Source organism: Oncorhynchus masou, chromosome 21 (assembly GCF_036934945.1).
Source record: "Oncorhynchus masou masou isolate Uvic2021 chromosome 21, UVic_Omas_1.1, whole genome shotgun sequence".
Taxonomy (NCBI): Eukaryota; Metazoa; Chordata; class Actinopteri; order Salmoniformes; family Salmonidae; genus Oncorhynchus; species Oncorhynchus masou.
In genome coordinates, this window is record NC_088232.1 from 36,845,051 (window position 1) to 36,872,797 (window position 27,747).

At 41.2% G+C, this 27,747-nt stretch overlaps 2 protein-coding genes across 2 annotated transcripts; one reads left to right on the forward strand and one right to left on the reverse strand.

Annotated features, from left to right (window-relative positions):
- Positions 1 to 128: 128 nt before the first annotated feature.
- On the reverse strand, positions 129 to 4,105 carry zfyve19 (zinc finger, FYVE domain containing 19). The gene is given in 12 exon segments (XM_064928347.1): positions 129 to 1,276; positions 1,408 to 1,571; positions 1,680 to 1,781; positions 2,040 to 2,116; positions 2,335 to 2,454; positions 2,457 to 2,561; positions 2,735 to 2,840; positions 2,982 to 3,124; positions 3,211 to 3,374; positions 3,468 to 3,521; positions 3,623 to 3,744; positions 3,878 to 4,105. Coding segments are annotated over 12 exon segments (1,287 nt in total). The 5' UTR covers positions 3,932 to 4,105; the 3' UTR covers positions 129 to 1,200.
- A 165-nt stretch (positions 4,106 to 4,270) lies between these two features.
- bub1bb (BUB1 mitotic checkpoint serine/threonine kinase Bb) lies at positions 4,271 to 8,563 on the forward strand. The gene is made up of 9 exons (XM_064928348.1): positions 4,271 to 4,512; positions 4,779 to 4,947; positions 5,200 to 5,259; positions 5,388 to 5,532; positions 5,635 to 5,831; positions 5,939 to 6,105; positions 6,229 to 6,425; positions 6,499 to 6,596; positions 6,811 to 8,563. Exons 2-9 carry the CDS (start codon positions 4,805 to 4,807, stop codon positions 7,079 to 7,081), a joined length of 1,278 nt encoding a protein of 425 aa, XP_064784420.1. The 5' UTR covers positions 4,271 to 4,512; positions 4,779 to 4,804; the 3' UTR covers positions 7,082 to 8,563.
- The last annotated feature ends 19,184 nt before the right edge of the window (positions 8,564 to 27,747 follow it).

The window sequence follows — 27,747 nt, forward strand, 5'->3', positions numbered from 1 at the left end:
TGGAAATAGTTCTTAATGTTTTGTATACTCAGTATTCTAATTCCTAATTCTATGGGTATGCCAAAAGAGTGAAAATGTTTTGTTGTTATATTAGTGGTTGCCACACAGCAAAAAAAGCCAACAGGAAATCACTTTTCATCAAATCAAACTTTATTTGTCACATGCGCCGAATACAAGTGTAGACCTTACCGTGAAATGCTTACTTACATGCCCTTAACCAACAGTGCAGTTCAAGTAAGAGTTCGGAAAATATTTACCAAATAAAGTAAAGTAAAAAATAATTAAAAGTAAAATAACAAGGCTATATACAGGGGGTACCAGTACCGAGTCTATGTGCGGATGTACAAGTTAGCCGAGGTAATTCACTTCAAATCTCTCAGACATTGTTTACATCCCTTATATCTACATTACACGCAGCTACAGGAAACAACAATAATGTCCGAGACTACCCTGCCTGCCAAAAGAAAACAAAGCCTTCACTAATCCTTTTATACTAGCACCTCTATGGGCCTCTAGTGAGAAGCTGACATCATCCCAAATGAGAAACTTGTGTTTCTGTGACATGTGTGCATGTTGTTGTTATTGTCCCCAACTCAGCATCTATCTCAGTATCATGACAACAAATAAGATATCTGCAAGCCAATTAAAGTGCATTATCAAATCAAACCACACTGCTCATAACTAAGCCTCTGAGACAATTGAGGTAGCACATCAAATAGCCCAGACACCTTTATTTAATTGGACCAAAATCCAAAGGGTTAGGGTAACATTAAAATACAATGTTTAACAATTGTGAGAGTAAGTTAGACTTACACCACATATTAAAGGGAAATTGATATTACACAAATACTACATATTATTGGCAACAGTCCACATTACATCATGTGAATCTACAATAGTTATTCTGTTGCTATCTTAAGCATTGAATTATGCTGCTGCAACCCCATAATGTTACCCCCTAGAATAGCCACTTTGAAGCAATCTTTAACGACACTTGATAGATTGCTGCATATTACACTAGATTAGCAACATAAGCAGGGTTTCTTCTTGGTCTCTTTGTAAGACAGGTAGTAATGTTTGGATCAGCCTTCGCTTTGTGATCTTGCGGAATTCCAAGAAAACTGTCCAGCTCCTTAAAGATATAGTACACATCTCTCAGGAGTGACCATCCAGATAGTAGTGGTGCCAGCCCCTGCAGTCTCACGTCGTCTTCTTCTTAGGTGCCGTGTAACTAGCTGTGTGGTGCTCTTTCCTGACATACTTATCATGGCCCTCCCTAGGAAAAAAACATTACAAAAACACCAGGATGAATCGCAGGGAATCTAACTTTCTCGTAAATTACTGCAATGATGTTAATGCAATGATTTGCTTGAGTTATGTGGCCATAGTAGTAGTATTGTGCAGTACCTGAAGCAGCGGTTGCAGTACAAATCACCATCACAGGTGTGACAGCGGATGGAGGCGTCCTGGTTACAGATGGAGCACCAGGGAAGCTCATCCTCATCACTGTCTAAATCCTGACAGGTTACGACAGCTGCTGGGGTTCTCGACGACGTTGAAGGAACTGGTGTCTATAACATAGATTAAACAAATATATATTTAATTTTGTTCTTTTACTATCTGCAATTTACTTGTGGAATTCTATGAAGTGTGTATAAGGAGGACTGCAGGTTTATTACCGGTTTCATGCGAGTGTCTGTCTTCTCTATGTTCCTAGGGCCACTGTGCTCAGGAGGTATGTTGTAGCCACTGGCCTCATCTAATGCAGCTTCTTCCGTGAGCTGGGAATGAGTAAAAAATGACCACAGTTTGCTTTATCATTCATATTTACCTTTACCAGATCACAGCTTCAATTGTCTCTTTCATTTATGACTATTATAAATAAAATGGCAAAACAGCAGTCCCATGTGGTTATGAAAAGTAGCACTATCTTAAGAGAGGTTGATATGCATCGCCACTATGGGTAGGAATGTAAAAGAACAAGGACTCCGTTGAAATAAAGTACATATTCAAAGTAGGTTCTGCTTTTAGTTGCAGACCTTTTTCAGTATCCTCGTCACGGCCTCTTCCTCAGTCTCGTCCTCGCTGTCAGGGTGTTGGAAGTCTTCCATTGTGACTGAAACAACATGACAGAACACTGTTACAGCACAACAATACAACACAGATGACACATCACATAAACAAGAACACAGATTTGACCACACTGAAGCATTCCAGTGACTGTTGAAATATGGTTTCCTCTCCTCTCTTTCTCTCATAGCTATGATGTGATTCTGTATGAAGTATTTATATGGGGGAGGGGGGGGGGGTTAATATCTACATTTAGTAATTTACCCTTGTCAGGGTCCTGTCCCTTGAGCTGGGCCAGCCTCTTGGCCATCTGTAGAACCTGTTCCTGGGAGCAGCGGTCCCGTCTCAGGTCCTCCATGGCGTCGGCCAGCAGGCGGTTCTTTTATCCTCCAGCTGCCTGGCTGCATCCTGCAGCCCACCCCCATTATCCAGGTTCTCTTCCAGCCTATCCCCCTCCTGCTTATTCAAGTCATTCATGGGGCCATCCACACCTTGAATGGAAACATGGTTGGAAAATAGATTCAGCATTTACAACAGCTTGATAGAGTAGGAAGCCATTTAATTGCTATCTTTGAATAAAGACTAATCTACAGTAATATCTCACATAACACATAACACTTTTCATTAAAGTTGATACAGTTACAAATGGGAAGAATCCAAATACCTTCAGGATTTGGTTGTTGGGTGTCTATGACAACTTCCTCTGACAACTGAGTGATCAGGTCATTGGCTTGTTCTGTTGAGGTCCGAACATCAGGGGGCTGGTGTACCTGCACAGAGCCACAAAACTAACTTATTGCAATAATGGGACTTCAGTAAGACCTGAAGAATTTGGATACAGTATGAATGAGGTCAAATAGCAGCAACACAAAGTGTTTGCTTAATATGTGTAGTCTAATGCTCAGACTCACAGGTACAAGGGCTTGGGAGGGAGGAGGTCTTCCCTGTAAGGCTGCCAAGCGGTCCTCCATCTCCCCTGCAGAGGGTACAGGCTGAAGAGGAGCCTTCAGGGCAGCCAGACGGGATTCAATCTCTTTTTCTGACGGGATGGACTCTAAACAAAGGTTGGCCACAGATATCATTTCAGGTATCAGTAAAGATATAGGCCTATTGGAACATAGTGTGTTAGACAATGCTCACTTGGTTTGGTGTCCTCTTTCAGCTTTTGCAGCCTCTCAGCGATGGCCAGGTCCTCTTTACTCAGATGTTTGGTTGGAATGAGGCCTAGTTTGGCATTTCTGCTGCCCCCTGTTTCAGGGGGTGGTATCGGTTGTCCTTGTTTGGCCTCAAGAGCAGCAACACGTCTGCGCGAACACAATATAAAAGGCGTTATGATATCTACCGATAAGCAACATATAGTGAACAGTCGACTGACTCATCAAACCACCTGTACTCACTTTTTGTAGTTTTCAGGAGGGGACCATCTTGCGGCATTATTTTGGTTTTCTCCACTGCCAAAACAATATTCAGAGAGCAAGCAAAACCAGCGCATCAAATATCATGTTATTGAATAGGCATAATGTTTTGGTAGAAAAGCAAAACTACACTCCACCTTGTGAGATTCCCATGACATTGCTTGCAGATCTTCTGCTGGGTGTTGCCACAGCGAGGCACCACTGCGTTGAAAGTCAGGCAACCCGAGCAAAATGAACGCCCACAGTTCTTACAGCCCAGCTGTAAAAGATGACAATTAAAACATAAAACAGTTCGAACCTGTACCAGATGATTTGACAATTATAGGCAGTCAAATATTCAGGTAACTACAGCAACTGAAAATGAGTAACGTTACTAGGGGGTAGAAACAAACCTCCTTCCTGAAGAGAGTGAACTTTGATGCACAACAATAGCAACGGTTGTCCATTTCGCCGCATTTAGAGTAATGTAATCTGGTTGAACTGCCACTACTGCTATCGTCATGCCATCTACGTATGATACAGTTATTTGTCAAATAAACATAAAACTAACTACTTCATAGCTAGATTTGTTTAGACTATCCAAGAAAAATCCATTGATCAATCAGGAAGTCCACCGGAAGTTGCATGTACATTAAGTCTAGGTTCAAAATATAACTGGCCATCTTCAACCAAGTATTCCGTGAGCGTGCAGCCACATGATAAATGTAGTCCTAAAATATAAATGTAAAGCAAACATATTTTTTTATGGAAGATATTATATCTGAATGGTTTTCGTATCCACCGGAAATAATATATTATCGGCGAAAAACACATAGATTTTTTCAAACGAGTTTCTCGTTTACTAACATCGTTGGGTGTGACCATCCAATCATCTTTGTCCAAATCTTCTCGCGGTTCGAGTTCAAAAGACACAGAGCAACCAGCATGAAAAGGACAACGACCCAGTCCAGTGTTTTTTAACTTTCACAAAAAATATACATATTTTATCAAGAAAGTTGTTGAAGAAAATATATATATATCTAGCACGGTAAGATATGTTTGATATAACGTTAGCCTAATACGATTTGGAAACCTAGCTTTGTAGTCGCTAGCTAACCAGCTAGCTACTGTGGCTAACTTGGCTAACGCTAGCCACCGAGCTAGTTATTGTTATGTAACTACTGTAGCTTGCGATTTTGCAAACACATTTCAAAGCGTGATACCTTGCTTGTTACGTGCCTTGTAAAATATTACAAGTTGTCCAAGAGATGTACTTGTGTGGCTTGTCATTGTTTGTGTCTGCTGTTATTGTAGCTAGCTAGCTGACTTACAGAACCAACATGGCAGAAGGTGGAGAGGCAGACTGGGAACTTTGCAAAGAGAACATCCAGCCCTTGAAGAAAGGTCGGGCCATATCAGTTTTACACCAGGCACTCAGTCAACAGCAAGAGGGTTCGAGCTCTGCCACCATCCAACACAAACAGTAAGGATGCCTTTATTAAAGTACTTAACTATCTACAAACAGGGCTTTAAGTGCCGTGCTTGGGATGGGAGGAAGAGACAGCATAAAGTGGGAATTTTGCTTACTAGCTATCTAACATTAAATAACCAGTTTTGGGGCAGTTCCACAAGGCATTCTGGTTCTTGGCTTGACTGAATGGTGTGAGTTTAGTGTTGACAAATCTGCAAAAAGGCCTATTGTTTTGTGTTCAACCAATGTGTTTGTTGTCTTCAGGGCTTTTGAGTCTGAACTGAGAGTGTATGATGGAGATGACCCCCTTGATGTTTGGGATCGGTAAGATGAAAAGGATTACTCTGGCCAAAACTGTGATCATACATGAATGAATATTGCAGTGTGAATGTCCTTAATGTTCATTGATAATGTCATTATTGTAGCCAGATAACATGGTGCCTTTTGAACAGGTATGTTAAATGGACAGAGCAGACCTATCCACAGGGAGGAAAGGAGAGTAACCTTAACGTGCTTTTGGAGAGAGCTGTGATGTGCTTTACAGAGGAAAATAAATATCACAATGACAGCCGTTATGTTGACCTATGGATCAAATTTGTAAGTAACCTTTGTCCTTTGTTCATACAGCTTTATCATGTGACAAGTGTCAATCAAACAAGTTGTATTCATGACTGTATGTACTCTGTCTTCCTGTATTAGGCAGAGAGCGGTCACGAGCCTTTGGATATCTACAGATATATGCGAGCCCAGGGAATAGGAGTACAACAGGCTTCCTTCTACATTGCCTGGTCTGAGGAGTATGAGCATCAGGGTAACTCTCGAACAGCAGACAGTGTCTACCAGGAGGGCTTCAAGCGTGGGGCTGAACCTCTGGAGAAACTCCTACAGTTCCACAAGTATGGATCTACTTTAATTATTTTTTTTACTTGGATCGACTTCCATGCTGTTTGAGGAGGTTTTAGTTTTCCTAGCATAATTCAATATTTTGTGTCACCTGCTGCAGGGCTTTGCAGGCGCGTGTGTCCCGGCAGGTGATGTCTGGAATGGTGAATGACGAGGAGGAGGAAGCTGAGGCAGCAAAGCCTGAGCGGGTTTCTCTGGTGGATCTAAAACACAGGGGGAAGAAAAAGGCTGTTGCACCCATTAGTAGAGTTGGTGCAGCACTAAGCAGTAAGCACAGGTCTCTTTTCAAAATGATAAATCATTCCAGGTTAAAGTGTCATGTTGGGTTATGTAGTGTCATAAAGAAGAATATATTTATGATTTTTGACTATATTACTTGTTTGTTCACAGGTAATTCACGAAGCCTACAGTTACAAGGCCCACCAGCTCTGGCCAGCAGTGGTCAAAACAGTTGCCTTGTGATCTTTGATGAGAACAAGGCTGTCAGTGCTGAGCCCTCTGAACCAAAGTTGGAATCTTGGATGGCCCCACCCCCATCGAGATTCAAGGAGAACGAGCAGAGGCCTGAGAAATGGAGCGACGTAAAGGTATGAGAGACACAGTAATGGGACTTAAGGCTTGTTATAATTTATGACTGAATTTGTGTGTGCTATATTGTAGATGCCAATGAAGTCCAGGTTTGGTCACAGTGTTGTGGCTCTGCCCAGCAAGCCAAACTTCCAGCCCTTTGTGGAGGAGTCGGATCAGCCTCCAGCTATGTGAGTGTAAACTGAGATCATCTTAATCATAACTAACTGAATTAACTAGTGCGGCTGGAACAGCAAAGATCCATTTTTCTATTCAAAGAAATGTAGGTCGAGCAATAAATTGTGACTTAAACCCAGCAGTAACCCTGAGCTGTATGCCTTTGGCATAGTTTGTTTCTGCTCCAGCTGTGTTTTAATTATTTGTTCTGACACCTTATTCCTCCAGGACACCGTGTAAGATCAACCCAGCGGTGAATTCAGTGTTGTCTGCACGGAAGCCCTGTGGGGATGAGACTCCTCTGAAGAGACTGCAGCAACAGCAGCAGGAAGAGGGGAAAGCTCTGGAGCAGAGCATGTACTGCAAGAAGCTACTGCTCAGTGGCGCCTCCGAGTTCTGCTTTGAGGAACTGCGGGCTGAGCGCTACCGACAGAAGAAGGCCTTGGAGTCAGGGGGCAGTGGCAAGGAAGAGCAAGCGGGCTCTGGTCTTCCAAACTGACACATTTCAACAAGGACATGTTCAGTGTTTTATTATTAGGTAGGAGACTATCAGTGTCATCATGTATGTATTTTAGAGTTTGTGTATATAAAAAGTTCCAAACTTGTCCACTGTGGGAGTCAAACCCACAAGGGTCATGCTCTACTAACTGAGCCAGACGGGACCACTAATAACACACTATGTATCTGTCTTTCTTTCCTCTTTATTATTTATTTGCCTGCTTCATGTAACCTCCCAGTGTAATTAACCTTTCAGTGGTGTAGGCAGGGTGTGAGAATGACACGGTTCAATTCATATCGATGCATAGCTGTCACTGTTGTGTATTTTTTTTATTTTACCTTTAGTTAACCAGGAAAGTCAGTTAAGAACATTCTTATTTTCAATGACAGCCTAGGAACAGTGGGTTAACTACCTGTTCAGGGGCAGAACGACATATGTACCATGTCAGCTTGGGGATTTGAACTTGCAACCTTTCGGTTACTAGTCCAAAGCGTTAACCACTAGGATACCCTGCTGTCCCATATATATATTACCAGTCAAGTTTGGGCACACCTACTCATTCAAGGGTTATTGTTTATTTTTGCGCTTTTCTACATTGTAGAATAATATTGAATACAACAAACTATGAAATAACACATGGAATCATGTAGTAACCTAAAAGGTCAACATACACAACAAATCAACATACACTACCGTTCAAAAGTTTGGGGTCACTTAGAAATGTCCTTGTTTTTGAAAGAAAAGCACATTATTTGTCCATTAAAATAACATAAAATAGATCAGAAATACAGTGTAGACATTGTTCATGTTGTAAATGACTATTGTAGCTGGAAACTGCAGATTTTAACATTGAATATCTACATAGGCATACAGAGGTCCATGAGCAACCATCACTCCTGTGTTCCAATGGCACGTTGTGTTAGCTAATCCAAGTATCATTTTAAAAGGCTAATTGTTCATTAGAAATCCCTTTTGCAATTATTTTAGCAAAGCTAAAAACTTGTCTGATTAAAGAAGTAATAAAACTGGCCTTCTTTCGACTAGTTGAGTATCTGGAGCATCAGCATTTGTGGGTTCGATTACAGGCTTCACAGGACAGCACAAACTGGCTCTAACCAGAATAGCAAGAGGAGTGGGAGGCTCTGGTGCACAACTGAACAAGAGGACAAGTACATTCGTGTCTCGTTTGAGAAACAGACGCCTCACAAGTCCTCAACTGGCAGCTTCATTAAATAGTACCTGCCAAACACCGGTCTCAACGTCAACAGTGAAGCGGTGACTCCGGGATGCTATTTAATAGTTTTGATGTCTTCACTATTACAATGTAAAAAATAGTAAAACTAGAAAAAACCCTGGAATGAGTAGGCATGTCCAAACTATTGACTGATTCTGTCGGTTAAAATGTACCCCCACAGCTCTGGTGACAATTTTTTAAATAAATTAGAAATAAAGGTTCAAATAAAATTTCATTTGTCACATACACATGGTTACCAGATGTTAATGCGAGTGTAGCGAAATGCTTGTGCTTCTAGTTCCGACAATGCAGTGATAACCGAGTAATCTAACCTAACAATTTCACAACAACTACCTTATACACACAAGTGTAAAGGGATGAATAATATGTGCATAAAAATATATGAATGAGTGATGGTACAGAACAGCATAGGCAAGATGCAGTAGATGGTATCGAGTACAGTATATACATATGAGATGAGTAATGTAGGGTATGTAAACATATAAAAGTGGCATTGTTTAAAGTGGCTAGTGATAAATGTATTACTTAAAGATGGCAAGATGCAGTAGATTATATATTTTTTATTTATTTCACCTTTATTTAACCAGGAAGGCAAGTTGAGAACAAGTTCTCATTTACAATTGCGACCTGGCCAAGATAAAGCAAAGCAGTTCGACACATACAGCGACACAGAGTTACACATGGAGTAAAACAAACATACAGTCAATAATACTGTATAAACAAGTCTATATATGATGTGAGCAAATGAGGTGAGATAAGGGAGGTAAAGGCAAAAAAAGGCCATGGTGGCAAAGTAAATACAATATAGCAAGTAAAATAACACGAATGGTAGATTTGCAGTGGAAGAATGTGCAAAGTAGAAATAAAAAACAATGGGGTGCAAAGGAGCAAAATAAATACAGTAGGGAAATAGGTAGTTGTTTGGGCTATGTACAGGTGCAGTAATCTGTGAGCTGCTCTGACAGTTGGTGCTTAAAGCTAGTGAGGGAGATAAGTGTTTCCAGTTTCAGAGATTTTTGTAGTTCGTTCCAGTCATTGGCAGCAGAGAACTGGAAGGAGAGGCGGCCAAAGAAAGAATTGGTTTTGGGGGTGACCAGAGAGATATACCTGCTGGAGCTCGTGCTACGGGTGGGTGATGCTATGGTGACCAGCGAGCTGAGATAAGAGGGGACTTTATCTAGCAGGTTCTTGTAGATGACATGGAGCCAGCGGGTTTGGCGACGAGTATGAAGCGAGGGCCAGCCAACGAGAGCGTACAGGTCGCAATGGTGGGTAGTATATGGGGCTTTGGTGACAAATAAGATTGCACTGTGATAGATTGTTGAGTAGGGTATTGGAGGCTATTTTGTAAATGACATCGCCGAAGTCGAGGATTGGTAGGATGGTCAGTTTTACACGGGTATGTTTGACAGCATGAGTGAAGGATGCTTTGTTGCGAAATAGGAAGCCAATTGTAGATTTAACTTTGGATTGGAGATGTTTGATGTGGGTCTGGAAGGAGAGTTTACAGTCTAACCAGACACCGAGGTATTTGTCCACGTATTCTAAGTCAGAGCCGTCCAGAGTAGTGATGTTGGACAGGCGGGCAGGTGCAGGCAGCGATCGGTTGAAGAGCATGCATTTAGTTTTACTTGTATTTAAGAGCAATTGGAGGCCACGGAAGGAGAGTTGTATGGCATTGAAGCTTGACTGGAGGGTTGTTAACACAGTGTCCAAAGATGGGGCCAGAAGTATACAGAATGGTGTCGTCTGCGTAGAGTTGGATCAGAGACTCACCAGCAGCAAGAGCGACATCATTGATGTATACAGAGAAGAGAGTCGGTCCAAGAATTGAACCCTGTGGCACCCCCATAGAGACTGCCAGAGGTCTGGACAGCAGACCCTCCAATTTGACACACTGAACTCTATCAGAGAAGTAGTTGGTGAACCAGGCGAGGCAATCATTTGAGAAACCAAGGCTGTCGAGTCTGCCGATGAGGATGTGGTGATTGACAGAGTCGAAAGCCTTGGCCAGATCAATGAATATGGCTGCACAGTAATGTTTCTATTCGATGGCGGTTAAGATATCGTTTAGGACCTTGAGCGTGGCTGAGGTATAGAGTACAGTATATACATATGAGATGAGTAATGTAGGGTATGAGAACATTATATTAAGTGGCATTGTTTGAAGTGGCTAGTGATACATTTTTTACATACATTTTTCAATTATTAAAGTGGCTGGAGTTGAGTCAGTATGTTGGCAGCAGCCACTCAATGTTAGTGGTGGCTGTTTAACAGTCTGATGGCCTTGAGATAGAAGCTGTTTTTCAGTCTCTCGGTCCCTGCTTTGATGCGCCTGTACTGGCCTCGCCTTCTGGATGATAGCGGGGTGAACAGTCTTGTGATGTGTTTATGATGAGTCTTGTGATAATTGTTGCCTGATGAACTGGAGCCTGTCGTATGACTCACTGTCAGTAGAGGGCATGCATGAGGAGTTCTAGTGCGCAGAGTTCAAATATGGGCTACTTTGCATGTTTTTCAACTGAGGTTATTTGAACCTCCAATTGAATATGAGATGAGTATTTGTATTTATTTGTTATGAATCCACATTAGCTGCTGCTACTCTTCCTGGCGTCCAGCAAAATTAAGGCAGTTATGCAATTTCATAAACATTACAATACATTCATAACAGATTTCACACCACTGTGTGCCCTCAGGCCCCTACCCCACTACCACATATCTACGACACAAAATCTATGTGTACGCATGTGTATAGTGCATATATTATCATGTGTATGCATGTGTCTGTGCCTATGTTTGTGTTGCTCTACAGTCCTCGCTCTTCCATAAGGTGCATTTGATTCTATTGCTTGCATCAGTTACCTGTGTGAAATAGAGTTCCATGTAGGCATGGCTGTATGTAGTACTGTGCGCCTCCCATAATCTGTTCTGGACTTGGGGACTGTGAAGAGACCTCTTGTGGGGTATGCGTGAGTGTCTGAGCTGTGTGGTAGTCGTTTAAACAGACAGCTCGGTGCTTTCAACATGTCAATACCTCTCACAAATACAAGTGGTGATGAAGTCAATCTCTCCTCTACTTTGAGCCAGGACAGATTGACATGCATGTTATTCATGTTTGCTCTCTGTGTACATCCACGTGCCAGCCATGCTGCCCTGTTCTGAGACAATAGCAATTTTCCTAAGTCCCTCTTTGTTGCACCTGACCACACGACTGAACAGTAGTCCAGGTGTGACAAAACTAGAGCCTGTTGGACCTGCCTTGTTGATAGTGCTTTTTAAGAAGGTAGAGCAGTGCTTTATTAATGGACAGACTTCTCCCCATCTTAGCCTACTGTTGTGTCAATATGTTTTGACCATGACAGTTTACAATCCATGGTTACTCCAATCAGTTTAGTCACCTCAACTTTCTCAATTTCCACATTATTTAGTTGAGGTTTAGGGTTTAGTCAATGATTTGTCCGAAATACAATGCTTTTTGTTTTTGAAATATTTAGGACTAACTTATTCCTTGCCACCCATTCTGAAACTAACTACAGCTCTTTGTTCTGTGTTGCAGTCATTTCAGTTGTTGTAGTAGCTGACGTTTATAATGTTGAGTCATCCGCATACATCGACACTCAAAGCCAGTGGCATGTCGTTAGTAAAGATTGAAAAAAGTAAGGGGCCTAGACAGCTGCCCTGGGGAATTCCTGATTCTATTTGCTTCCATTAAAGGACACCCTCTGTGTTTTGTTAGACAGGTAACTCTTTATCCACAATATAGCAATGGGTGTTAAGCCATAACACGTGTTTTCTTTTAGCAGATAATGTCAAAGGCCGCACTAAAGTGTTAACAAATCAGCCACAATAATCTTTTTATCATCAATTTCTCTCAGCCAATCATCAGTCATTTGTGTGAGTGCTGTGCTTGTTGAATTTCCTTTCCTATCAGCGTGCTGAAAGTCTGTTGTTAATTGGTTTACTGTAAAATAGCTTTTTATCTGGTCAAACACCATTTTTTCTAAAATTTTAGTAAGGGTTGGTAACAGGCTGATTGGTCGGATATTTGAGCCAGTAAAGGGGGCTTTACTATTCTTAGATAGAGGAATGACTTTTGCTTCCCTCCAGGCCTGAGCGCAGTAGGCATGTCGTAGGCTTAAATTGAAGATGGAAATATCGTCCGCTATTATCCTCAGTAATTTTCCATCCAAGTTGTCAGACCCCGCTGGCTTATCATTGTTGCTAGACAACAATCATTTTTTTCACCTCTTCCACATTCACTTTATGGAATTCAAAATTACAATTTTTGTCTTTCTGAATTTGGTCAGATATACTTGGATGTGTAGTGCAAGAGGGTGTTCGTTGTTGCTGGCATGTCATGCCTAAATTTGCTAATCTTGCCAATGAAAATATCAATAAAGTAGTTGGCAATATCAGTTGTTTTTGTGATGAATGAGCAATCTGATTCAATGAATCATGGAGGTGAGTGCCTTTTTTCCCACAATTTTGTTGAAGGTGCTCCAAAGCTTTTATCTTTGTCTCATAGTGTAGTTTCTTCTTTTTTATTCCGTTTAGTCACATGATTTCTCAATTTGCAGTACGTTTGCCAATCGGTTGTGCAGCCAGACTTTTGCCTCATCCCTCAACCATAAAATTGTTCAATTCCTCATTGAGTATACTGCTCTACACAAGCCCTTGCTGGAGGCTAAAGGAGCAAACACTGTGCAACGAGCTGCATTGTCAAACTGCCATAAACTAACTCAATTCACCATATTTGATGTGGCCACATATATCTTAATTATTCAAATGAAATTATTACATTCTCTAACTGGAGGATGTTCTTGAATTGTTCTGTTATTGAGAACGCCCACAATGATATAGCTACTTGTCATGTTGTATCAGCCAGAATCTTAATTTTAACATCATATTTTCTTAATTGTCCGAGGGAGGTCCAGTCTGACCCTACTGATATAGTAACAAGTAATCCACTGTGATGATGGGATACATGGCTGCTCAGAGGACAGATTTGATAACTGGGTGGGAGATAGGTGACTAATTAGCAAGTTAAATCCAGCCTCCTTAGTTGGGTTGTGTGAGCAGCAGAGCAGGCCTAGTCACTCCCCTGAGACCCCTACCACCAGGCTGCTGCTGCTACACCAAGGAACTAGAGGGAAGGACATCCTAAATCACATTTACTGCTGGAGGAATTCACATAGAAACCCACACACAAAACACTGTATGGACCTCACCCTTCATTTTGACTGGATCTGAGTGCCTCTCAACTGGTGAGTCCCCAAAAGTAAAATGTTAATTTTGTGAGAATAGATACACATACAATGTTTAGTGTTATTGCAATTATCTATCTTAGCTGAATCATTTGTATTCTTACTGAAATGTTTGCTGCATGACTTATTAAACACTTATCCAGATAGTTCTTGATGCAGAAAATCCATACTTCTCTCTTCTTAAAGCCAGCTGTGGAGAGGCTACTAACTATGCTTAATAGGGTTTTGCAAGGCCCTAGGAAGGGGACTTTTGTCTGGCCCGGATAGTTTGATAGGCAAACACAGTCAGGCTATTTTGACCATGTCTCACAGCTGGTGTTTTTAAGCTATGTCTGGTTTTATTTACAACAGCAGTTAATGTCAAAATTCCTGCCCAAGCCATTACTTCACTTAGCAGAAGTCCTTGCAAGACCTGACGTAGCTCATTGTAGGGTTATGCTGAACTAGCCATAGAAAAGGGACAGGTGTATGACAGCTAATCATTTCAGAATAATGCCATGTCATGCTTGACAATGTTAGGATTTGGACTCAGGGGCTGCTGCTCACTCTGAGGTTCTCAGGTCATAGAATTGATGTGGGCTCTGACCACTCACTGATGACCACTCACTGAGTCAACCACAACCACAGTCAACACTAATGTCCTGAGGCGCTCTACCCCATTCTTGAATATTGCCCAGGGCAAATCCTGAGTAACCCGACTAAATGTCATTGAAATTGAAATGCAAGCAATTTAAGTGGTTTCTTATGAAGATAAAGGCTTCCATTGAATTACTATAGCTATAAAAGGTTAAAAAGGCCTACTTTGGAATGCGTGTATCATTACCCCCAGTTCATCTGGTGACTCATTATAATAATCAGAAGCAGTAGCAGCCTCATCAAGCATGACAATGCATGACAAACAACAATATATGTGTACTGTTCAGCCTCTGGCTAGCACAGCAAGTCACTATCGTTATTGCTTAAATGTAATGTGTCAGTTTCTTTGACGAAAGTCACATTTAGAGGTTTGTATTGCCTCGTGTTTGATTTTGAATTACAGTACAATATTAGCCAGACAATAACATAGAGGCCAAAGCCAGAATGCATATTGTTATAAATAAAGGGAGGATCGCTATTCAGACTTTTTAAAAACAAATCAAGCCAGGTTCCACACACTGTATGCACGACCACCATAGTACCCTCCAAGCTCTTCATCAAGCTCGAGACCCTGGGTCTCGACCCCGCCCTGTGCAACTGGGTATTGGACTTCCTGACGGGCCGCCCCCAGGTGGTGAGGGTAGGCAACAACATCTCAACCCCGCTGATCCTCAACACTGGGGCCCCACAAGGGTGCGTTTTGAGCCCTCTCCTGTACTCCCTGTTCACCCACGACTGCGTGGTCACACACGCCTCCAACTCAATCATCAAGTTTGCGGACGACACAACAGTGGTAGGCTTGATTACCAACAACGACGAGACGGCCTACAGGGAGGAGGTGAGGGCCCTCGGAGTGTGGTGTCAGGAAAATAAATGACCATGTATTACAGTGTTCTGAATGACCGTGTATTACAGTGTTCTAAATGACCGTGTATTAGTGTTCTAAATGACCATGTATTACAGTGTTCTGAAAGACCGTGTATTAGTGTTCTAAATGACCATGTATTGCAGTTTTCTAAATGACCGTGTATTAGTGTTCTAAATGACCATGTATTATAGTGTTCTAAATGACCAGTTATTACAGTGTTCTACGTGACAATGTATTACAGTGTTCTAAATGACCTTGAATTACAGTGTTCTAAATGAACATGTATTACAGTGTTCTAAATTACCATGTATTACAGTGTTCTAAATGACCATGTATTACAGTGTTCTACGTGACAATGTATTACAGTGTTCTAAATGACCATGTATTACAGTGTTCTAAATGACCATGTATTACAGTGTTTTACGTGACAATGTATTACAGTGTTCTAAATGACCATGTATTACAGTGTTTGAAATGACCGTGTATTACAGTGTTCTAAATGACCGTGTATTAGTGTTCTAAATGACCATGTATTACAGTGTTCTGAATGACCGTGTATTAGTGTTCTAAATGACCATGTATTACAGTGTTCTGAATGACTGTGTATTAGTGTTCTAAATGACCATGTATTACAGTGTTCTAAATAACCAGGTATTACAGTGTTCTAAATGACCTTGTATTACAGTGTTCTAAATGACCTTGTATTACAGTGTTCTAAATTACCATGTATTACAGTGTTCTAAATGACCATGTATTACAGTGTTCTAAATTATCATGTAATACAGTGTTCTACGTGAAAATGTATTACAGTGTTCTAAATGACCATGTATTACAGTGTTCTAAATGACCGTGTATTACAGTGTTCTAAATGACCGTGTATTAGTGTTCTAAATGACCATGTATTACAGTGTTCTGAAAGACTGTGTATTAGTGTTCTAAATGACCATGTATTACAGTGTTCTAAATGACCGTGTATTACAGTGTTCTAAATGACCGTGTATTAGTGTTCTAAATGACCATGAATTACAGTGTTCTGAATGACCGTGTATTAGTGTTCTAAATGACCATGTATTACAGTGTTCTAAATGACCATGTATTACAGTGTTCTAAATGACCAGGTATAACAGTGTTCTACGTGACAATGTATTACAGTGTTCTAAATGACCTTGTATTATAGTGTTCTAAATGACCATCTATTACAGTGTTCTAAATTACCATGTATTACAGTGTTCTAAATGACCATGTATTACAGTGTTCTACATTTACATTACATTTAAGTCATTTGGCAGACGCTCTTATCCAGAGCGACTTACAAATTGGTGAATTCACCTTATGACATCCAGTGGAACAGCCACTTTACAATAGTGCATCTAAATCATTTAAGGGGGGGTGAGAAGGATTACTTTTATCCTATCCTAGGTATTCCTTAAAGAGGTGGGGTTTCAGGTGTCTCCGGAAGGTGGTGATTGACTCCGCTGTCCTGGCGTCGTGAGGGAGTTTGTTCCACCATTGGGGGGCCAGAGCAGCGAACAGTTTTGACTGGGCTGAGCGGGAACTGTACTTCCTCAGTGGTAGGGAGGCAAGCAGGCCAGAGGTGGATGAACGCAGTGCCCTTGTTTGGGTGTAGGGCCTGATCAGAGCCTGGAGGTACTGCGGTGCCGTTCCCCTCACAGCTCCGTAGGCAAGCACCATGGTCTTGTAGTGGATGCGAGCTTCAACTGGAAGCCAGTGGAGAGAGCGGAGGAGCGGAGTGACGTGAGAGAACTTGGGAAGGTTGAACACCAGACGGGCTGTGGCGTTCTGGATGAGTTGTAGGGGTTTAATGGCACAGGCAGGGAGCCCAGCCAACAGCGAGTTGCAGTAATCCAGACGGGAGATGACAAGTGCCTGGATTAGGACCTGCGCCGCTTCCTGTGTGAGGCAGGGTCGTACTCTGCGGATGTTATAGAGCATGAACCTACAGGAACGGGCCACCGCCTTGATGTTAGTTGAGAACGACAGGGTGTTGTCCAGGATCACGCCAAGGTTCTTAGCGCTCTGGGAGGAGGACACAATGGAGTTGTCAACCGTGATGGCGAGATCATGGAACGGGCAGTCCTTCCCCGGGAGGAAGAGCAGCTCCGTCTTGCCGAGGTTCAGCTTGAGGTGGTGATCCGTCATCCACACTGATATGTCTGCCAGACATGCAGAGATGCGATTCGCCACCTGGTCATCAGAAGGGGGAAAGGAGAAGATTAATTTTGTGTCGTCTGCATAGCAATGATAGGAGAGACCATGTGAGGTTATGACAGAGCCAAGTGACTTGGTGTATAGCGAGAATAGGAGAGGGCCTAGAACAGAGCCCTGGGGGACACCAGTGGTGAGAGCGCATGGTGAGGAGACAGATTCTCGCCACGCCACCTGGTAGGAGCGACCTGTCAGGTAGGACGCAATCCAAGCGTGGGCCGCGCCGGAGATGCCCAACTCGGAGAGGGTGGAGAGGAGGATCTGATGGTTCACAGTATCGAAGGCAGCCGATAGGTCTAGAAGGAAGAGAGCAGAGGAGAGAGAGTTAGCTTTAGCAGTGCGGAGCGCCTCCGTGATACAGAGGAGAGCAGTCTCAGTTGAATGACTAGTCTTGAAACGTGACTGATTTGGATCAAGAAGGTCATTCTGAGAGAGATAGCGGGAGAGCTGGCCAAGGACGGCACGTTCAAGAGTTTTGGAGAGAAAAGAAAGAAGGGATACTGGTCTGTAGTTGTTGACATCGGAGGGATCGAGTGTAGGTTTTTTCAGAAGGGGTGCAACTCTCGCTCTCTTGAAGACGGAAGGGACGTAGCCAGCGGTCAGGGATGAGTTGATGAGCGAGGTGAGGTAAGGGAGAAGGTCTCCGGAAATGGTCTGGAGAAGAGAGGAGGGGATAGGGTCAAGTGGGCAGGTTGTTGGGCGGCCGGCCGTCACAAGAAGCGAGATTTCATCTGGAGAGAGAGGGGAGAAAGAGGTCAGAGCACAGGGTAGGGCAGTGTGAGCAGAACCAGCGGTGTCGTTTGACTTAGCTAACGAGGATCGGATGTCGTCGACCTTCTTTTCAAAATGGTTGACGAAGTCATCTGCAGAGAGGGAGGAGAGGGGGGGGGAAGGAGGATTCAGGAGGGAGGAGAAGGTTGCAAAGAGCTTCCTAGGGTTAGAGGCAGATGCTTGGAATTTAGAGTGGTAGAAAGTGGCTTTAGCAGCAGAGACAGAGGAGGAAAATGTATAGAGGAGGGAGTGAAAGGATGCCAGGTCCGCAGGGAGGCGAGTTTTCCTCCATTTCCGCTCGGCTGCCCGGAGCCCTGTTCTGTGAGCTTGCAATGAGTCGTCGAGCCACGGAGCGGGAGGGGAGGACCGAGCCGGTCTGGAGGATAGGGGACATAGAGAGTCAAAGGATGCAGAAAGGGAAGAGAGGAGGGTTGAGGAGGCAGAATCAGGAGATAGGTTGGAGAAGGTATGAGCAGAGGGAAGAGATGATAGGATGGAAGAGGAGAGAGTAGCGGGGGACGGCGCGATACCATCCGAGTAGGGGCAGTGTGGGAAGTGTTGGATGAGAGCGAGAGGGAACAGGATACAAGGTAGTGGTCGGAGACTTGGAGGGGAGTTGCAATGAGGTTAGTGGAAGAACAGCATCTAGTAAAGATGAGGTCGAGCGTATTGCCTGCCTTGTGAGTAGGGGGGGAAGGTGAGAGGGTGAGGTCAAAAGAGGAGAGGAGTGGAAAGAAGGAGGCAGAGAGGAATGAGTCAAAGGTAGATGTGGGGAGGTTAAAGTCGCCCAGGACTGTGAGAGGTGAGCCGTCCTCAGGAAAGGAGCTTATCAAGGCATCAAGCTCATTGATGAACTCTCCGAGGGAACTTGGAGGGCGATAAATGATAAGGATGTTAAGCTTGAAAGGGCTGGTAACTGTGACAGCATGGAATTCAAAGGAGGCGATAGACAGATGGGTAAGGGGAGAAAGAGAGAATGACCACTTGGGAGAGATGAGGATCCCGGTGCCACCACCCCGCTGACCAGAAGCTCTCGGGGTGTGCGAGAACAAGTGGGCGGACGAAGAGAGAGCAGTAGGAGTAGCAGTGTTATCTGTGGTGATCCATGTTTCCGTCAGTGCCAAGAAGTCGAGGGACTGGAGTGAGGCATAGGCTGAGATGAACTCTGCCTTGTTGGCCGCAGATCGGCAGTTCCAGAGGCTACCGGAGACCTGGAACTCCACGTGGGTCGTGCGCGCTGGGACCACCAGATTAGGGTGGCCGCGGCCAACGGGGTGTGGAGCGTTTGTATGGTCTGTGCAGAGAGGAGAGAACAGGGATAGATAGACACATAGTTAACAGGCTACAGAAGAGGCTACGCTAATGCAAAGGAGATTGGAATGACAAGTGGACTACACGTCTCGAATGTTCAGAAAGTTAAGCTTACGTAGCAAGAATCTTATTGACTAAAATGATTGAAATGATACAGTACTGCTGGAGTAGGCTAGCTGGCAGTGGCTGCGTTGTTGACTTTGTAGGCTAGCTGGCAGTGGCTGCGTTGTTGACACTACACTAATCAAGTCGTTCCGTTGAGTGTAATAGTTTCTACAGTGCTGCTATTCGGGGGCTAGCTGGCTAGCTAGCAGTGTTGATTACGTTACGTTACGTTAAAAGAACGACAATAGCTGGCTAGCTAACCTAGAAAATCGCTCTAGACTACACAATTGTCTTTGATACAAAGACGGCTATGTAGCTAGCTAGCTACGATCAAACAAGTCAAACCGTTGTACTGTAATGAAGTGAAATGAAAATGTGATACTACCTGTGGAGCGAAGCGGAATGTTGACCGGGTTGTTGAAGTTCTATTCGGAAGACGTTGGCTAGCTGTTGGCTAGCTAGCTAGCAGTATCTCCTACGTTGAGGACAACAAATAGCTGGCTAGCTAGCCTCGGTAAATTAAGATAATCACTCTAAGTCTACACACTCTAAACTACACAATTATCTTGGATATGAAGACAGCAAAGACAACTATGTAGCTAGCTAACACTACACGAATCAAGTCGTTCAGTTGAGTGTAATAGTTTCTACAGTGCTGGTATTCGGTAGACGGTGGACGTTAGCTAGCTGCTGGGCAGATAGCAGTGTAGACTACGTTAGGACGACGAAATACGATAATTACGCAATTATCTTTGATACAAAGACGGCTATGTAGCTAGCTAAGAAGAAATTGCTAAGATTAGACAAATCAAACCGTTGTACTATAATGAAATGTAATGAAAAGTTATACTACCTGCGGACCGAAGTGTAGATGCGACCGCTCGCTCCAACCCGGAAGCACAAGTTCTAAATTATCATGTAATACAGTGTTCTACGTGAAAATGTATTACAGTGTTCTAAATGACCAGGTATTAGTGTTCTAAATAACCATGTATTACAGTGTTCTAAATGACCATGTATTACAGCGTTTTAAATAACCATGTATTGCAGTGTTCTAAATGACCAGGTACTACAGTGTTCTAAATGACGAAGGTATTACAGTGTTCTAAATGACCATGTATTGCAGTGTTGTGAATGACAATCTATTACAGTGTTATAAATGACCGTGTATTACAGCGTTCAAAATGACAACGTATTACAGTATTCTAAATGACCATGCATTCTAAATGGCCATGTTTTACAGTGTTCTAAATGACCGTGTATTAGTGTTCTGAATGACCGCGAATTAGTGTTCTAAATGACCATGTATTACAGTGCTCTAAATGACCATGTAATACAGTGTTCTAAATGACCATGCATTACAGTGTTCTAAATGACCATGTATTACAGTGTTCTAAATGACCAGGTATTAGTCTTCTAAATAACCACGTATTGCAGTGTTCTAAATGACCAGGTGTTGCAGTGTTCTAAATGACCATGTGCTACAGTGTTCTAAATGACCATGTATTGCAGTGTTGTGAATGACCATCTATTACAGTGTTATAAATGACCGTGTATTAGTGTTCTGAATGAACATGTCTTAGTGTTCAAATTGACCATGTATTACCGTGTTCTAAATGACCATGTATTACAGTGTTCTAAATGACCAGGTATGACAGTGTTCTAAATGACCAGGCATTACAGTGTTCTAAATGACAGTGTATTACAGCATTCTAAATGACTGTGTATTACAGCGTTCTAAATGACCGTGTATTACAGCACTCTAATTGACCGTATATTACAGCGCTCTAAATTACTGTCTTTTACAGTGTTCTAAGTGACCGTGTATTGCAGCATTCTGAATGACAGCGTTATAAATGAACGTGTATTACAGCATTCTAAATAACAGTGTTCTAAATGACCGTGTATTACAGCATTCTAAATTACAGCGTTCTAAATTACCGTGTATTACAGTGTTCTAAACTACCATGTATTACAGTAAACTACATTTTTTATTTATTTTTTATTTCACCCTTGTTTAACCAGGTAGGCCAGAAGAGAACAAGTTCTCATTTACAACTGCGACCTGGCCAAGATGAAGCAAAGCAGTGCGACAAAAACAACAGCAAACAATTACACGTACACAAAAGTATGATAAAATGACCATGTATTACAGTGTTCTAAATGACCAGGTGTTACAGTATTCAAAATTACCATGTATTAGTGTTATAAATGACCATGTATTACAGTGTTATAAATGACTGTCTATTACAGCGTTCGAAATGATCATGTATTACAGTGTTCTAAATGACCAGGTATTGCAGTATTCTAAATGACCATGTATTGCAGTGTTGTGAATGACCATCTATTACAGTGTTCTAAATGACCTTGTATTACAGTGTTCTACGTGCCAATGTATTACAGTGTTCTAAATGACCGTGTATTACAGTGTTCTACGTGCCAATGTATTACAGTGTTCTAAATGATCAGGTATGACAGTGTTCTAAATGACCAGGATTTATAGTGTTCCAAATTAACATGTATTACGGCGTTCTAAATGAACGTATATTACAGCATTCTAATTGACCATGTATTACAGCGCTCTAAATGACCGTGTATAACAGTGTTCTAAATGATCGTGTATTACAGTGTTCTAAATTACAGTGTTCTAAATGACCATGTATTACAGTGTTCTAAATGACCGTGTATTACAGCGTTCTAAATGACAGCGTTCTAAATGACCGTGTATAACAGCGTTCTAAATTACAGTGTTCTAAATGACCGTGTACTACAGTGTTCTAAATGACCGTGTATTACAGCGTTCTAAATGACAGCGTTCTAAATGGCCGTGTATTACAGCATTCTAAATTACAGTCTTTTAATTGACTGTGTTTTACAGTGTTCTAAATGACAGTGTATTACAGTGTTCTAAATTATGCATATTACCACGGTCTAAATTACAGTCTTTTAATTGACCGTGTATTACAGTGTTCTAAATTGCCTTGTATTTCAGCATTCTGATTGACCGTGTATTACAGCGTTCTAAATGACCAGGTATTGCAGTATTCTAAATGACCATGTATTGCAGTGTTGTGAATGACCATCTATTACAATGTTCTAAATGACCGTGTATTACAGCATTCGAAATGACCGTGTATTACAGTGTTCTACGTGCCAATGTACTACAGTTTTCTAAATGATCAGGTATGACAGTGTTCTAAATGACCAGGTATTACAGTGTTCTAATTGATCAGGTATTACAGTGTTCTAAATTACCAGGATTTACAGTGTTCCAAATGAACATGTATTACAGCGTTGTAAATGACTGTGTATTACAGCGTTCTAAATGACCATTTATTACAGCGTTCTAAATGACTGTATATTACAGCATTCTAATTGACCGTGTATTACAGCGCTCTAAATGACCGTATATAACAGTGTTCTAAATGATCGTGTATTACAGCGTTCTAAATTACAGTGTTCTAAAAGACCGCGCATTACAGTGTTCTAAATGACTGTGTATTACAGTGTTGTAAATGACCGTGTATTACAGTGTTCTAAATGACCATGTATTACAGTGTTCTAAATGACCATGTATTACAGTGTTGTAAATGACCATGTATTACAGTGTCTTAAATGACCATATATTACAGTGTTCTAAATAACCATGTATTAGTGTTCTAAATGACCATGTGCTACAGTGTTCTAAATTACTGTGTATTGCAGTGTTCTAAATGACCAGGTATTACAGTATTCTAAATGACCATGTATTGCAGTGTAGTGAATGACCATATATTGCAGTGTTCGAAATGACCGTGTATTACAGCGTTCTAAATGACAACGTATTACAGTATTCTAAATGACCATGTATTCTAAATGACCATGTATTAGTTTTCTGAATGAACGTGTATTACAGTATACTACTCTTTCTTCCCCCTTTTTTAAATTTCACCTTTATTTAACCAGCTAGACCAGAAGAGAACAAGTTCTCATTTACAACTGCGACCTGGCCAAGATGAAGCAAAGCAGTGCGACAAAAACAACAGCAAAGAGTTATACATAAACAAACGTACGATAAAATGACCATGTATTACAGTGTTCTAAATGACCATGTATTACAGTGTTCTAAATGATCATATATTAAGGTGTTCTAAATTAGCAGGTATTACAGTGTTCTAAATTAACATGTTTTACAGTGTTCTAAATAACCAGGTATTACAGTGTTCTAAATGACCAGGTATAACAGTGTTCTAAATGACCAGGTATTACAGTGTTCTAAATTACCAGGATTTACAGTGTTCCAAATGAACATGTATTACAGTGTTCAAAATGACTGTGTATTACAGTCTTCTAAATGACTGTGTAACACAGCGTTCTAAATTACAGTGTTCTAAATGACTGTGTATTACAGTGTTCTAAATGACCGTGTATTACAGTGTTCTAAATGACTGTGTATTACAGTGTTCTAAATGACCATGTATAACAGTGTTGTAAATAACCATGTATTACAGTGTTCTAAATGACCATGTACTACAGTGTTGTAAATGACCATGTATTACAGTGTTGTAAATGACCATGTATTACAGTGTTCTAAATAACCATGTATTAGTGTTCTAAATGACAATGTGCTACAGTGTTCTAAATGACTGTGTATTGCAGTGTTCTAAATGACCAGGTATTACAGTATTCTAAATGACCATGTATTGCAGTGTTGTGAATGACCATCTGTATATGTCAATGATGTTGCTCTTGCTGCGGGTGATTCCCTGATCCACCTCTACGCAGATGACACCATTCTATATACTTCCTTGTCCGTCCTTGGACACTGTGCTATCTAACCTCCAAACGAGCTTCAATGCCATACAACACTCCTTCCGTGGCCTCCAATGCTCTTAAACGCTCGTAAAACCAAATGCATGCTTTTCAACCGATCGCTGCCCGCATGCCCTACTAGCATCACCACCCTGGATGGTTCCGACCTTGAATATGTGGACATCTATAAGTACCTAGGTGTCTGGCTAGACTGTAAACTCTCCTCCAGACTCATATCAAACATCTCCAATTGAAAATCAAATCAAGAGTCGGCTTTCTATTCCGCAACAAAGCCTCCTTCACTCACGCCGCCAAACTTACCCTAGTAAAACTGACTATCCTACCGATCCTCGACTTTGGCGATGTTATCTACAAAATTGCTTCCAACACTCTACTCAGCAAACTGGATGCAGTTTATCACAGTGCCATCCGTTTTGTCACTAAAGCACCTTATACCACCCACCACTGCGACTTTTATGCTCTAGTCGGCTGGCCCTCGCTACATATTCGTCGCCAGACCCACTGGCTCCAGGTCATCTACAAGTCTATGCTAGGTAAAGCTCCGCCTTATCTCAGTTCACTGGTCACGATGGCAACACCCATCCGTAGCACGCGCTCCAGCAGGTGTATCTCACTGATCATCCCTAAAGCCAACACCTCATTTGGCCGCCTTTCGTTCCAGTACTCTGCTGCCTGTGACTGGAACGGATTGCAAAAATCCCTGAAGTTGGAGACTTTTATCTCCCTCACCAACTTCAAACATCTGCTATCTGAGCAGCTAACCGATCGCTGCAGCTGTACATAGTCTATTGGTAAATAGCCCACCCATTTTCACCTACCTCATCCCCATACTGTTTTTATTTATTTACTTTTCTGCTCTTTTGCACACCAATATCTCTACCTGTACATGACCATCTGATCATTTATCACTCCAGTGTTAATCTGCAAAATTGTAATTATTCGCCTACCTCCTCATGCCTTTTGCACACAATGTATATAGACTCCCCTTTTTTTTCTATTGTGTTATTGACTTGTTAATTGTTTACTCCATGTGTAACTCTGTGTTGTCCGTTCACACTGCTATGCTTTATCTTGGCCAGGTCGCAGTTGCAAATGAGAACTTGTTCTCAACTAGCTTACCTGGTTAAATAAAGGTGAAATAAAAAATAAATAAAAATATTGCAGTGTTCGAAATGACCGTGTATTACAGCGTTCTAAATGACAACGCATTACAGTATTCTAAATTACCATGTATTCTAAATGGCCATGTATGACAGTGTTCTAAATTATCATGTATTAGTTTTCTGAATGACCGTGTATTACAGTATACTACTCTTTCTTCCCCCTTTTTTAAATTTCACCTTTATTTAACCAGCTAGACCAGAAGAGAACAAGTTCTCATTTACACTTGCGACCTGGCCAAGATGAAGCAAAGCAGTGCGACAAAAACAACAACAAAGAGTTACACATAAACAAATGTACAATAAAATTACCATGTATTACAGTGTTCTAAATGACCAGGTATTAAAGTGTTCTAGAATGACCATGTATTACAGTGTTCTACGTGACAATGTATTACAGTATTCTAAATGAACATATATTTCAGTGTTCGAAATTACCAGGTATTACAGTATTCCAAATTAACATGTTTACTCCATGTGTAACTCTGTGTTGTCCGTTCACACTGCTATGCTTTATCTTGGCCAGGTCGCAGTTGCAAATGAGAACTTGTTCTCAACTAGCCTACCTGGTTAAATAAAGGTGAAATAAAAAATAAATAAAAAATATTGCAGTGTTCGAAATGACCGTGTATTACAGTGTTCTAAATGACCATGGATTACAGTGTTGTAAATGACCATGTATTACGGTGTTCTAAATAACCATGTATTAGTGTTCTATATGACCTAGTATTACAGTATTCTAAATGACCATGTATTGCAGTGTTGTGAATGACCATCTATTGCAGTGTTCGAAATGACCGTGTATTACAGCATTCTAAATGACAACTTATTACAGTATTCTAAATGACAATGTATTCTAAATGGCCATGTATTACAGTGTTCTAAATTACCATGTATTAGTTTTCTGAATGACCGTGTATTACGGTATACTACTCTATCTTCCCCCTTTTTTTAATTTCACCTTTATTTAACCAGCTAGACCAGAAGAGAACAAGTTCTCATTTACAACTGCGACCTGGCCAAGATGAAGCAAAGCAGAGCGACAAAAACAACAACAAAGAGTGACACATAAACAAACGTACGATAAAATTACCATGTATTACAGTGTTCTAAATGACCAGGTATTACAGTGTTCTAAATGACCAGGTATAACAGTGTTCTAAATGACCAGGTATTACAGTGTTCTAAATGAACATGTTTAACAGTGTTCTAAATTACTGTGTATTACAGCGTTCTAAATGACCATGTATTACAGCGTTCTAAATGACTGTGCATTACAGCATTCTAATTGACCGTGTATTACAGCGCTCTAAATAACCATGTACAACAGTGTTCTAAATGACCGTGTATTACAGTGTTCGAAATTACAGTGTTCTAAATTACTTTGTAATACAGTATTCTAAATCACCGTGTGTTACAGTGTTCTAAATTACAGTGTTTTAAATGACTGTGTATTACAGTGTTCTAAATTACCGTGTATTACAGCGTTCTAAATTACAGTGATCTAAATGACCGTGTATTACACTGTTCTAAACTACCATATATTACAGTATACTACTTTTTTTTGTATTTTGATTTCACCTTTGTTTAAGGTAGGCCAGAGGACGTCAAGTTCTCATTTACAACAGCGACCTGGCCAAGATGAAGTAAAACAGCGCGACAAAAACAACAACAAAGAGTAACACATAATCAAACGTACGATAAAATGACCATGTTTTACAGTGTTATAAATGAAGAGGTATTACAGTGTTCTAAATAACCATGTATTACAGTGTTCTAAATTACCATGTATTAGTTTTCTGAATGACCGTGTATTACAGTATACTACTCTATCTTCCCCCTTTTTTAAATTTCACCTTTATTTAACCAGCTAGACCAGAAGAGAACAAGTTCTCATTTACAAATGCGACCTGGCCAAGATGAAGCAAAGCAGTGCAACAAGAACACCAACAAAGAGTTGTTCACACATAAACAAATGTACAATAAAATGAACATGTATTACAGTGTTCTAAATGACCAGGTATTACAGTGTTCTAAATGACCATGTATTACAGTGGTCTAAATGATCGTGTATTACAGCGTTCTAAATGACCGTGTATTACAGCGTTCTAAATGACCATGTATTACAGTGTTCTAAATTACCATGTATTACAGTGTTCTAAATGACCATGTAATACAGTTTTCTACGTGACAATGTATTACAGTTTTCTAAATTACCATGTATTACAGTGTTCTAATTGACCGTGTATTACAGCTTT

What these genes read in the sequence shown, in the direction of transcription:
- bub1bb (XM_064928348.1), top strand. Translation starts at nt 4,805, where the DNA reads ATGGCAGAAGGTGGAGAGGCAGACTGGGAACTTTGCAAAGAGAACATC. An exon ending in GCCACCATCCAACACAAACA is followed by an intron (nt 4,948 to 5,199) that starts GTAAGGATGCCT and finishes TGTTGTCTTCAG; the next exon opens with GGCTTTTGAGTCTGAACTGA. An exon ending in CCCCTTGATGTTTGGGATCG is followed by an intron (nt 5,260 to 5,387) that starts GTAAGATGAAAA and finishes CCTTTTGAACAG; the next exon opens with GTATGTTAAATGGACAGAGC.